Consider the following 13229-nt stretch of genomic DNA (forward strand, 5'->3'; position numbering starts at 1 on the left):
CTCTGGGAGGAAGCAAGGAGGGCTGACTTCAGATTTCAGGGTCATAGTCTTACTTCTTTCTACTAGACTATAGCCTACCTAAAATCTGGAATGTCTCAGTATCTGAATTCCCAGAGCCCGGTAATGGGCTTGGCACAGACTCAATGGACATTCAGACAATTAGTTCACCTTTGCAGCCCAGCACTTGGCAGGTATCTGGAAAGTCATGTTCAGCCTGTGCTCTGATCTTCAAGAGGAATGAAATGGAGTTGCAGCACTTTGGGAATAACCTAAGAAAACAAATATTCTTTTTTACTGAGACTTCTTTTCAAAACTACCCCTTCCTGGAAAGATGTGGTAACAGAGCAGGACCCTATGAGGCCTTTCCAGAATAGATACACAGTCATGTCCTCTGCCTGCCTTTTGTCTGTAGAAAAACTTTAGTTAAAGAATAAATTTAATCAGAGAAGTGAGAAAATGCAGAAAGAAAGGAAAACAGTCAAGCAAGACCAAATAATAATATTTTAGCCATTAAACAAAGTCAAGGTCCTTTAGTTCTTCCTCAAGGACTATAGATAATATTGAGCCATGTGCTTTGAGCTGTCTGGCAGATACCGAAAGCCCCACCAGGTGGAAGAAGTTAACTGTATGCTGCCCATAAGCACATGGACCCCCAGACCAGTTGGAATCAGAAGGTTGATGATGCTGACTCCCGATTACCTCACCACCAACCAATCAGAAGAATGTCCACGAGCTGATCACGCCCTGTTACTTGAACAGTGTAAGACTCCTCACTACCCCCTCCAGGACGGGACATAGAGCCTTGAAGCACTACCCCCCTGTGTCCCCCTTTGCCTGGCAAAGCAATAAAGCTATTTCTTTCTGCTTCGCCCAGAACTCTGTCTCTGAGATTTAATCAGGCACCAATGTACAAGAAGCCAAATTTCGGTAACAATGTTGCAAATGAATCAGTAACTTAAAATTATTCCCATCCCTTCCCCAGATCCTAAAGATAAGGAAAATAGAGATGTGAATTAAAAAAATAGAAGTATAAAAATAATTGACTTGTGATATCCTAGTTTTACAATCCTCTCTAGCTACCACTTGTCAATAACAACTTTTGGTTTATGACTATTTTTATACTATCTTATAAGTGTGAAAATCAGCAAAGAAATAATTGATGTTAGAGTTGGGAGATCCCTGTGAGATTATTCTGATTCTTCCCCTTTCATTTTACAGCTGAGGAAATTAGGGCCTAGATTACTTTATGCAAGCTGCCCCCAATAATTTTATATCAGAGAATTAAAATCAAGCAAAAAGCTATGACTCAGAGCAACTTACCTTGTTGGAATATGTTCTTTTAGTCCCTTAAAAATGCATTATGTGTGTTCCCATAATAAAATTTGTATCATACTGTTTATATTTTTGTATCTTGACTTTTACACTCCAAATATTTTGAGGTTTTCCCCCCAAATCTGTGTTATTCACATGTTTGTTACATATTCACGTATTTAATGACTATATAATATCTCATTGTATGCATAATGCCATAATTTATTTGAACTATTCACCTTTGTTGGGCATTTAGATTGTTTTGAGTTATTAGAAATAAAAACTTTGGCCTCTCCAATTAGTTCTTAAGGGGATAATTACTAGTTTGGTCAAAGGGGATGGACATGTTTAAGGCTTCTGATACACACTGCCAAGTTCACCAGCCCAGGAAAGTTTTGCAGATTTGCTATAAACAATATGCTTCATATCTTTCTTGCAATCTTAGCAACTTTAGACCTAACAGGAGAGTTATTCCAGTTAACTTGGGAGTTCAAATTTGCCCTAATTTTAATCATTTAAAAACTACTAATAATTATGACGCAATTATTAATTTGAGAAGCTAAGAGGTCTTATTCTCAAATTGTAAATGAATCTGTAAGAGCTAAGAGAGAAATGTGTGACTAAATGGCTAAGATCATGTCCAGAAGCTTTCCTGTAGGGGTCGCTGTTACTGTCAATTTATGCCTGCAAAGAAACTAAAATAATTATGCATTTAAGAATGTATGCACATGCATTTTTTAATGCCTGATCCCTCTACATTCCCTAAAGTGTAAAATAAATAATAAGACCTTGCAGCCAGATAGCATCCTAATGTCAAGTTCTTTATATAATGACATATACCACTCTCTCCACTCAATATGCTCCTCAGTTTGAATTGATTAAATATATGCTACTCCTAAGAAAGGCACTTAGGCTTGCTGTTAATAGAGGAAGCATTAGCTAATTGCCTAACGCCATAAAGTGTTTACATGGCACATGCTGACTTGAAGAGAAGGAAAAAAAAAAACATTCATTGCTGTGGACGACGGGATCCCCTCCCTCCACCTTCACTTTTCTGCTTTTCCCGCGAAACTCTTTGCCCTCTGCCTCAAAATGTACACAGAAGGCAAAATCAGATGTTGTTAATACGCATTCTATCGTGCCATTTGAGTACAAAGAGGTGCTTTTTAATTTTAAAGTTTTTATGAATGCAGCTCAAACGTGATCCCCACGTTCCAGGAGCCAGGCCAATGTGGCTGTGCGGACACAGCTCTGCAAGGCGGCTATCAGGCTTCAGGGCTGGGGCAGGGACCATGCCAGGGGCTGCTGGAAACGGGTCAGCCCTCTTTACAAAGCAGGAGTCTTTCCCATCGTAAAATGCAAAGTGGCCAGTCGTTTTCCCTTCCTCACATCCTCAACCCTCCTCGTCCGGCGGGTTACGAAGGAGCCGGGAGGATATTGACCCTCCGCTCTCGCACTTCTCTTATTTCACTGAACCCAGGGGCAGCTGCTTCTGAGTGCAGCGCCAGCCGGCTCAGGCCCAGCCCCACCTTGCAGGCAGACTGCCGAGCTGACCGAAGGCTGTGGCCGAGCCGGCGCTGGGCTGGGGCGTCCGGGAAGCGGAAGGAGCCCGTCTAGGAAACCGCGGTGTGCGTGGTGCTGAGGCTGGCGCGAGAGGCTCAATTTCAGTTCGGCAGAACTCAACCTCTCCGCCCGCGGGCTGCCTCGCGCTGCGGACGCTGGGCTCCGCTCCTCTCGCAGCTGGGAGGAGTTGAGGCTGCGAGTTGGCGAACCTCACTCACCTGTCGGAACCTGGATCCGGACAGGGAGCTGGGCCTGGCGGCCACTCGGCCCACCGCCTTCCCCGCGCCGGGACGCCACGGCCAGGGAGAAAGGTGTGGGGGCCGCTCCCCGAAACTCGAGAGGCCTGGGCTCCGCGCCCCAGCTCCCTGCTCACCTCTTTCGCCCCCAGGCGCCCTCGGCTTGGCGTGCCCCGAAGGCCAGCTCGGGCCGACGCCAGGGCAGCGGGTTCGAGAAGCTCCGCCTCCTCCCGCCTCTTAGGGCCACGGGGGCCCCCAGGAACTTTTCCATTCGGTCTCAGGCGGCGATCACTGCGGAGGTTTTCAGAACTTTGTAGGAAAGCGCCAGCCAAGGACGTCGGCCTCCATCCCACGCCTTGCCTGCCACCTGCCTGGGACACACCCAGGCCGGGAGATCCCGCTCCCCGCCGCCCCCGGCAGCGACGCCCCAACTTTTCACGAGCGGTCTGCGCTCCCTGTCACGCTCCTGTGCCAAGGGGCGCGCTGATCTTCCGGGGGCCGGCAACGCTCTCTCCCTCGGCTCGCCCTCCTCCTCCCCCGGGCGAGCCCAGATCTGCGGTGCACTTGAGCGTTCCCAGAGCTCCAAATTGGCTCCCGCCCCGGAGCCGACCCTTCGAGGAGGGATTGAGCCCTAGTGGTCCCGGCCTTTTACTCCGAAACTCGAGTCGGCCCCCAGTCTTTTCCCACCGACCTCGGGTGCCGTCGCGGACCGGCCGGGAGAGCGGCCGGCGGAGCGTCCGGGCCCTCGAAACGGCGTAGCCCGTCGGGGGCTGCGCGCACCATGGCCGGCTGCTGCTGCCTGTCCGCCGAGGAGAAGGAGTCGCAGCGCATCAGCGCCGAGATCGAGCGGCAGCTTCGCCGGGACAAGAAGGACGCGCGCCGCGAGCTCAAGCTGCTGCTGCTGGGTGAGTGGCTGCGTCTCCCAGACCCCTGAGCGCCGAGTGTTTCCCTCCCGGCCGCTTCCCTCGCGTGGGACCCGCCTGGAGGACCTGGAGCCGAGCGGGGTGCAGCGCAGCTTCCTCCCCCTCCCCAGGGGCTCGCGGATGGCAGCAAGTTGGGCCCCGTCCTTTGCACCTCCAGCTGGGCGGCATTCGAAGGCACCCGCTTTCTTACCCCCAAACAGGGCTGAGATGTAACATTCGACCCGTGTCTGCTTTCCCCGTTGTGCTTTGTCTCTCACCCTAAAGCCTCATCCACCCCGCCCCTCGGTCCCCAGCGCCGTACAGCCTCTGCAGAACCGTATCTTGGATGTTGGGGGTCGGTGGTGGGGAACTGCTTGATCCCTATCTTGGGTTCAGCGCTAGCTCTGCCCCCTGGGCTCTCAGGTCTAAACAAGCACGGGGGACCGAGAGCTTACGAAGTGTGGAACTGCGCTAAGTTTTTCTGGGCATCACCGCGCAGTGATGCGAGCAGGTGATTTCTCCGTTTGAGAATTAAAAACGGAGGACGGAAAGTTGGCGAACTTGAGGAAAGAAAGGCACAGCAGATACCGGGTCGGTCGTCGGGGTGAAGCCCAAGCCTTAACCACTGTCCCGCCTGCCTCCCGGGGGTCCCTTTGGGGAGGCCTGTTTGCCGAAGGCCCACACCTCCCTAGCTCAGATCCGCTCAGCGTGTGCTCGTATGCTCGTTCCTAGGGTTGGGACTCTGCTGCCCCAGCCTCGCTGGCTAGTTCTTCGTCGGGTTATTTTGGCCTCCGCACAGGCCTAGGTGGGACGCCCACTTTCAAAAACGGAAAGAGAATGTTAAGGTTTGCCCCAAATATGCCGTAGGGCAGGATCCATTCTCTTCTGACGTTATAGAACCCTGTTCAGTCCATTTGCTGTTTGAGGAATATTTACCTTTTCCTTCTTTCAGACCAGGGTAGCAGCTATCATATCTTTCTAGAGAGTTGCAAATATTTCAACTTTTTCTTTCATCTCTTCCAGACAGGAATCCTCTCTTATACCAGTTTATTCATCTTTAATAGATGGAGTCACCCTCCCAGAAAGCTTCAAGGAAAGAAAAGTCCACTTAGCTAGAAGAAAATAGACAACAAGGCTTTTTGTCAGTATTGCCTTCAGACCTGGGCAAGGGAACCCCTGTGTAATTATTCCCTGGGTTTAGGGGGGCAGGGTCTGCCCTTCCCCAGGCTGTGCCCCTCCCCGCTGGGCTAGGTGTCTGCAGGTGGACTGGACTGCCCACCCAGAATCCACACTGCCCACCGCACCCCAGACCCCCATTGAAATAGGGAATTTAAAGACCCCAAGCCTGCTCTGTGCAAGTAGGGGGAGCAGACCCCGTCCCTGAGGAGTGCCTAATGGGGCAGCTGTACTGGGGTTGTGGAAGAGCCTGGAATTGTGGGCTGAGGGCCTACAGGTGTGCCCAAGAGGCCTTCCTGGAGGAGAGATGGAGCCTGGGTGGGGAAGGGAGGGGATTCTGTCCATTGGCTGGGGCTGCCGTCTAACACCTGGCCCAGAACTCTGAGGGGTCTGAGAATTCTAATTGTACCTGGCCTTCCAGGTTGTTAGAAAGCTGCATATGTCAAGGAAGGAGGATTCTGTGACAGTCTGCTAGAGGATAGCAGTTTAAAGTAATTATGTGGGCCCTCATTGTCCTCTTGCCCCAGGCCCCCCAGAGGTTAGGGGCGGACCTGGCTTTAGCTGCATACTTTTTCTTTTCAAGGACAGGCTGAACCCTCTTTCATTGTGAAATACTCTGATCTGTGTCTGTGTTTGAAGTTCAGTGTCTGGAATATACCAGGAGCTTGACAAATGAAAATTAAGCAGGAAGCTGAGCCATTCTGCACTGGTGATAAGCCTGTTCCGAATAAAATGCTTGGATTTACTCACGCTCAGACTAGGGTAGGAATGTTTGTAGGTATGTTTTCCCTGGAAGTCATACTTAATCCAGGTGATTAGAATCCTTCTTTGTACCCGCCAGGCCCTTGCCCCTCTCAGCACTGCCTGACCTTCCAGGATCCCTCTTTTCATCGTGCCCAGCTGTGACTAGCACACAGTCTCACTGCTAGTCACTCAGAAACTGTTAGAAAGTTTCCATACCACATGGAATTGTCTACAATCCCAAGGATGGACTTTGAAACCTCTGGTTTCTTTTACTCTGTAAGGGAGCAGGTCACACTTGCATTTCTTAAGATAGAGGAGGAGGAGGCAACGCCAAAGATAAAGGCATCAGGGAATGCTGTTCTGTCTAAAGTCACGCAATTTGAGTTAAAAAAAAAAAATCACCTGAGCCTCTATAATGGGTGCATTAGATGATCTGCTGCCTGGATACCTCAGGTGAAAACTGTTTTGCAGATGGGAATTGAGGATCCTGTGTGGAGCATGGAATGACCTGAAAGGCCACAAACTCTTTGACAAGGAAGCATGCTGTTGCAACTAAATGATTTGAGGATGTTTCCAAAGTGCATTCAGTGGGGCAGTATCCCGTTTGTGCTTAATAAAAGCATGGGTCAGTGTCCGCAGGGAAAGATAAAAATTGCTGTCTGTTTGGGGCTGGTATCTGCAAGATGTCAGCGTGGTGCTCTGTCAGTGGAAGGAGATGGGGGAAATAAGGAGACAGCTGAATTTAGTAGAAAGAAATTCCTTATCAGTTCTTCAGATAAAAGTAGGACAAAAGAGTTCTGATAAGAAACCTGATGAGCACCACTCGGTATAGGAAGAAAGTGTCTGGACAATAACAATTAAATGGGGAGAAATGTGATCTTTTATTGGTTTTTGGTGTGGAATGAGGCTTAGGAAAGTGTTGCTTGTTAATTGGGTTGAGGGTCGCCAGCAACTCTGATGGCTTAATTTTGGATGCAGACCTCATCTTGGAACTGTCTGGAAGGAATGTGTACTGGGGAGTTGGTATTTAATTTATGCTGGTATAGGGATTAAAAAGGTAGGTTCTTAGTCCCAACTGCCTGGGTTCAAACCCTGGCTCTACCCTTTCTTAATTGTGGACTAACTTCTCTCGGCTCTGTCTGGCAGTGGTAAGTGTCGGCTAGCATCACACTGTTTTTGAGCATTTTTAGCCACCAGTGAGGTGTCACTTCCATTTTAGTTGACCAGTTGTAGGTCTCTAGCAGTTTGTGTAAGTTGTCCTGGTCATGCTTTAACAAAAATGTTTCACCTTGAGTTCGCCTTACTGTTTTCTGAACCTTAAGCTGACTTTAAAATCTTATTCTCCTTACACTAAAAAGTTGAAAAATCTGAGTCCCCCAAAGTTTTATTGCATTGGTTATGAAAAAAAATTCCATTTTAGAACTCACTGTCAGGTTCCTGGGCTGGAAGTCTATTAGAGGGAATGGCGCAGACAGTATGGGTTTCTCGGTAGAAAATGACAGAATTTTCTTGCTTTGTGACGAGGAGAAGGAGCAAAATGGTAAATATGCTCATGTTTCTTCCTTTTGGCTTTGTTCAATCCAGAGTGCCAGGCACGGTACCCAATTTGCGCAGTGGTTCCTGTGTCCCGCCCCTATCGTTTTTGGAGCACTTTCTTCTGGCATAACTACATGCTCCAGGCTCACCTCGTACCACTCTGCACAGTCCAGGAATAATACATTTCACTGCAGGGCCTTGATCACTTGTAGTAGAGAACTGCACCCTTTTTTCTAAGATGTTTAAGCCACTTGAAACAAAGATATCAAGTCCCCTAATTCAAATCAATCACCAGTATGTAAGCACCTGAAGAACCACATCTCTAAAGCACCGAGTCAGAGGATGAAAATTTTGAGGCTGTACTGCTGTGAGCAGATTTAAAATGGAAAAATCTACCAGTGAAGTTTGACAGAAAACAATGTAAAAAAAAAAAAGGCTTAGCCCTCAAAGGTTTTCTTTTTCGTAAAAGATTAAAAAAAAAAAAGATGGCTTCTAGTCTGTATCACCTTTTTATTTTCTTTTTTTTCTGTGATACGTGAATCACAAGAGAAAAGTGTCCTTATAAGAAGCCCCATGTGTGGGGTTGCAGGGAGGGAGATGGCTGGGTTGAGAAGGCAGACAGAGAGGGGTGTCAGCAAGTCAGTGTAGCCAAGCTATTGTGTTACTAAAGGCAGAGATTGAAATTCAGGCAAAAGAGGGACTTTATTGGAGGGATTCTTCCCAGGGCATCTCATGAAATGAAAAGGATCAAATAGTAAAAAGCGGGAAAGCAAGTGCCAGGGCGTTCCTGGGGCCCTTCTCCACGGCCACCAACATGACTTGGCTCCATCCCCTTTGGAGCTCTAGAGCCCCCTGGGCCTTTCTTGTCCCTGTCGCGAGAGCCCGCGGCCCCGTGTGGGTGAGGGTGCGCTCCTGGATCAATCACTTTTGTCTGGGAGACACACAGCACAGACGTGGCTTCATCTGAATGCAGGTGGCCTGGGGCCCGGCTCCCTGCAAGGGCAGCAGCCACTGCTGCAAACACGTTTGCCCAAGGAATCAGAAGCGTACCAGCCGAAATCCCAGGGCTCTGAAAGTGGAAAGCACGGCAGGACCCTCTGCAGAGCCCCGCTTTCATTGCAGCAGTTGGCTGCTGGGTAAATTAATGGCTTATCACATTGGGCAGTGTTCTTGGTTGCAGACCATTTAAGCTGAAGAATAATTTGTTGGCGGGGAAGCAGGAAGCTCATAGAATTGATAGGGATTGGAGAGCAGGCTAAGCCAAAGGGCAGGATCCAAGGTAGTCTTGACATTGGGGTCAGACCAGACTGCCAAGCACACAGCCAGAGACTCGTCACCCCGAGCTGAGAGTCGCTGAGGCTGCCCTGGATGCTTACCTCCACGTGAGAGCTGCAAATCATCTGTGACTGTCTCCTGCTACTCTGTGTCACTTTTCAAAACCTCAGGCCATCTGATGGTGCCCAACTGCCAGAGAGCTGGGGGGAGAGGCAGGAAGGTGTAGTGGTGAGAGCATGCTCTCTGGAGCCAGCCTTTGTGAGTGTAAAATCTAGGCAAGAAATCGTTCCCGTTGTGCTGCCAACCCCCTGTCTGGGCTCGGTTACAAGGTCACTGATAGAAGTAGCATGCAGTTCCCAGAAGGGTATGGAGATAGGACAGTCAACAACATGAAGTCCCCGCTCAGAGATGTGTGGTCATAACTTAGAATCTTTTTCTTTTTTTTTAAATTTATTTATTTTTGGCTGCGTTGGGTCCTTGTTGCTGCGCGCAGGCTTTCTCTAGTTGTGGTGAGCGGGGACCACTCCTCGCTGCGGTGTGTGGGCTCTTCACCGCTGCGGCCTCTCCCTTTGCAGAGCATGGGCTCTAGGCGTGCGGACCTCAGCAGTTGTGGCTCAAGGGCTCAGTAGTTGTGGTGCACGGGCCTAGTTGCTCCGCGGCATGTGGGATCTTCCCAGACCAGGGCTCGAACCCGTGTCCCCTGCATTGGCACGCTGATTCTTAACCACTGAGCCACCAGGGAAGTCCTATAACTTAGAATCTTGAAGGGAACAGCACGTTAAGGCTCTGGAGACCTGAGTGTTTTGTTTTGTTTTTGTTTTGGTGGAGGTAGCCCCTGAGTAGTGGGTATATGACCATGAGCAAGACATTCCCTTTTGAACCCCAGGATCCTCACCTGTAAAATGAAAGGCTTGGATCGGGTGACCTCTGAGGTCTTTTCCATTCTGTCATCAGATGGTTTACACCAGTGGTTCTCAAAGTGTGTTCCCAGGACCAGCAGTGTCAGCACTGGGAACTTGTTGGAAATACAAAGTCTCAGTCCCCATCATGTCCTTCTGAACCAAATTCTGGAGTGGGGCCCGCAGGCTGTATGTTAATAAGGCCTCCAGGTGACCCTGATATACATAAGTTGGAGAACCTGTTTTATAGCATTAGCCTGCAGCTCAGGACTGGCCAGCCTCTGCTTGCTGCCCTAGGCTCTAAGGCAGATAGCCTTCTCTTTCAGCGGATATCTAGGAGGCCCCTGGGATCAACCTGCCTAGCAGATGCTCTATTTCTTGAAGTTAAAGCAATCTTTCCCTCACCAACTTGATGAAGGGTTTTCAGAGTGTGAGCTGGGTAATCTGTAGCGACTGTTTAGCCTTTGTCCTCAGGTGCTGGGTTGCTGGGCAAAGAGGAAGAGCAGGTACGCGTGGATGTATGTCTTACCTTGGCAAGAGTCCTTACGAAAGCAACAGTGTGCATTTGCGTGGACCCTTGCACTTTGATGTACAACTCCAAAAGTTGTGCTTCTATAAATTGCAATGGTTTTATGGCCAATAACCATTAAGTAGTTACCTTTCCATTATGGACTAAGTGGTGCGGAGGAAACATTTTAGCATGAGCCACCATATATCAGTCTGCTCTTTGAAAGTTCACCCTCTGTGGAACATTGGCTGGTACTTCCATCCAAAGGGTAATATTCCTGGTTCGCAAGTTTTGTTTTCTTTCCTAAGTAACTGATACATTCTCATGTTTTGTACTTTTTTAATGAATGAGAGGAAAAGAGAACATTTATCTTTTATTATTTTGTCTGAAAGGCATCTTTTGTATGGTCAGTCAGCTGTCAGTGACCCACAGATGGATTAACTATGCCACTGCTGTCTTGAACCTGCCATGAATAACACCTTCATTTTGAGTAACTCATCCCCAGGATGTTTTTCTGTTGCTCAGCTACTATGTAATTGGGAAATATAAGCTAATTGTATTACTAAACAAAATGAGATAAATGAAGGTGATAAATCATTTGCAGAATCATCATCTAATGTACCTAGTGGTCTAAATCCTATTTGTCCAAGTCAATGCCACTCAAAAAGTAGTTGTGGGTCCCGGGCCAGTGTGCATGTAAGACAAGTACAGAAATCAAGAATAAGCATCTAGAAACTTTTATAGCAATTTAACATTGCTGTGGCATCAGAGGGTATTTTTATTGTATTTCATTGATGTAACAGTCTGCAACTGAATGGGAAAAATTTAAAAACTGGTCCCTTACCACAGAGTTTGAGAAACACAAGTGCAAACTTTTATGGGTGGGGTGGCAAAGGTCCAGAGTACTGGAGAGACTCAGCAGATGTCACAGGGCTTGTAGTCAGTAGCTAACTGACAGTAAGCCATAGTGAGGAGTCCAGTCTCTTAGTTGCCAGCCCATTCTTTCATTAAGTCACCGAGTCTTCATACTGAATTTCATTTCTAAGGCAACATCCATTCTAAGGTATGCCATTGATTTGAAAACAGATTTTCATTTACTACACTGTAGGAAATGTATACATCAATGCAAAGGCATCTTGACCTTGAGAATGTTAATTTGTGTGGCAATAAATCTTGAAATCAAGGATATAAGGTTATGTTTTTCTCTTTTCTTCCCTCTAATAGTACACATTTAAAACAAAGCAAAACTGCCGCAATTATTGACATTCAATTTCGTAAAACTGATTAAGTGCTAAAATTAGATTGGAAAAGAAGCCTCTGTTATATTGCCATCAGCCCACTGAGTTCAAGTAATCTTATTCTACGAAACTCTAAAAAGAGTCGCTTCCTAGATTAGTGGGCCTTTTATATATAAAGAAGTTTAAGAAGAAAATTACAGCAACAAAATGTTGTGGGAGCACCGATATATGCTACTGTTTGCTCCAATGTCTGAATAATTGTGGATAGGCCACATCCAGGCAATTGGTTGGGTCTAGGAAGAGTTTCACATGAGACTTTGAACTCTATGGCGGCTTTGTTCACCACTGAACCCATAATGTTGAGCACAGAGCCTAGCTTAAACACTGGTTGAATAAATATGTGTTTCTCTGTCTCTATAGTGGTTTCCATGAAATACCAGATGAGTAGTGTGAATTTCTTACAGGAGCTGGACGTATCTGTTGTTTGGGGCACTGTAGGAACATTCATGGATGGAAGACAAACCTGGTTTGGGCCTTGAAGAAAGGCAAATTAGAAAATTCCAGAATTGGTTTGTTTTTTACGTGTATAAGATCTGGGCTAATTACTCATTTTGAATGTGCTTATACCTGGATTAGTGGTGTCAGAATAAGAAAATTGAGCTTGGATCCTAGAAGTGAAATGATATTTGGAAAAATATATTCTTTGTACTTCTTTCCTAGTAATGGTACTTGATAAGATTTTGATATGTAAACAGAACTGTATTTGAGACATTTGCTAATTGTTCTTGGCTATTGCTTTATTCTGAAATAATTTGAAAAAAAATCATAGTTCATCTCGGTCTTTATGTAATTTTTTTAAACATCTAGTAGTTCTGTCTGTATTTAAGAGTTAGACTTCAGGGGCTTCCCTGGTGGCGCTCTGGAGTCAGACTCTGGGTTCGAACCCTGGTTCTACCCTGGCTGGTGAACCTTGCTTTGGAGGCTCAGTTTCCTCATCTGTAGAATGGGGAGGACAATAGTCACTGCACCTCCAAGCACAGAGAGAAATAAATGAGATCATTCATTTCAAGTGCCCAGAATGATGATGGGATGTACACATGTTAATGTTTTATGATTATTATTCCATTTCTAGTGTTAGGTGTAGCAGAAGAAAGATCAAGAAAGACTCTCTGGATTCCGGTTTGAGCACCCGGGTGGTCAGGGGTACCATTTGTTCAGATAAGAAAGATAGGTGGAAACGCATGAATCAGGGAGAGGTAAAGTGAAGACCCTTCAGGTTGGTTCAATGTGTTCCATTTTGGACCTGTTAAGAAAGGAGTTGTTAAATGTGTCTAATATCACCTTTTAAATTGCTTTTTAGAGGAATATACTAAAATATTTTTAACATTCTCACTTGGTAAATTTTTCAAACGGATAGTCCCATTTTGTTTACTTTCCCAAATTTTTAAAAACAAACTCAAAATTACAAAATCTGAAGACCACTGTTTTAAATAATACCAATTACAAAGATTTATATCAACAAACACAACATATTTATATGTGAAGCACATAATGTCTTGCCACTTCAAATATCCCCACTTAGTGCAATATCAGATGCTTACTTCTGCCAGCTGCACAGAAAGAGGTCATTTTCCTATGAAATTTGGTCAGGTTATGGTGTAGCTCTTAACACATCAAACTAGGTCTTAAGCTTCAGAGGATTTAAGTCATTGTAATGACTGATTCTTTTAGAGCTTCCAAATTTCATATTCATAAAATTAAGTGTGAGATGGGTCTCCAAAATCATGAAGTCTAACTCTTTTTTTTTTTTTTTTTTTTTTTTTTTTGTGGTATGCGGGCCT

General features: G+C 46.5%; 1 protein-coding gene across 1 annotated transcript in view; it reads left to right on the forward strand.

Annotated features, from left to right (window-relative positions):
* Positions 1-3011: 3011 nt before the first annotated feature.
* GNA14 (G protein subunit alpha 14) overlaps positions 3012-13229 on the forward strand; it is a 200489-nt gene continuing 190271 nt past the window's right edge. Inside the window, exon 1 of the mRNA XM_024126860.3 lies at positions 3012-4015. Within this exon, the coding sequence (XP_023982628.1) occupies positions 3892-4015 (124 nt within the window). The 5' untranslated portion in view covers positions 3012-3891. The remainder of the gene's footprint in view (positions 4016-13229) is intronic.

The sequence above is a fragment of the Physeter macrocephalus genome, chromosome 9 (assembly GCF_002837175.3).
Source record: "Physeter macrocephalus isolate SW-GA chromosome 9, ASM283717v5, whole genome shotgun sequence".
Classification (NCBI taxonomy): domain Eukaryota; kingdom Metazoa; phylum Chordata; class Mammalia; order Artiodactyla; family Physeteridae; genus Physeter; species Physeter macrocephalus.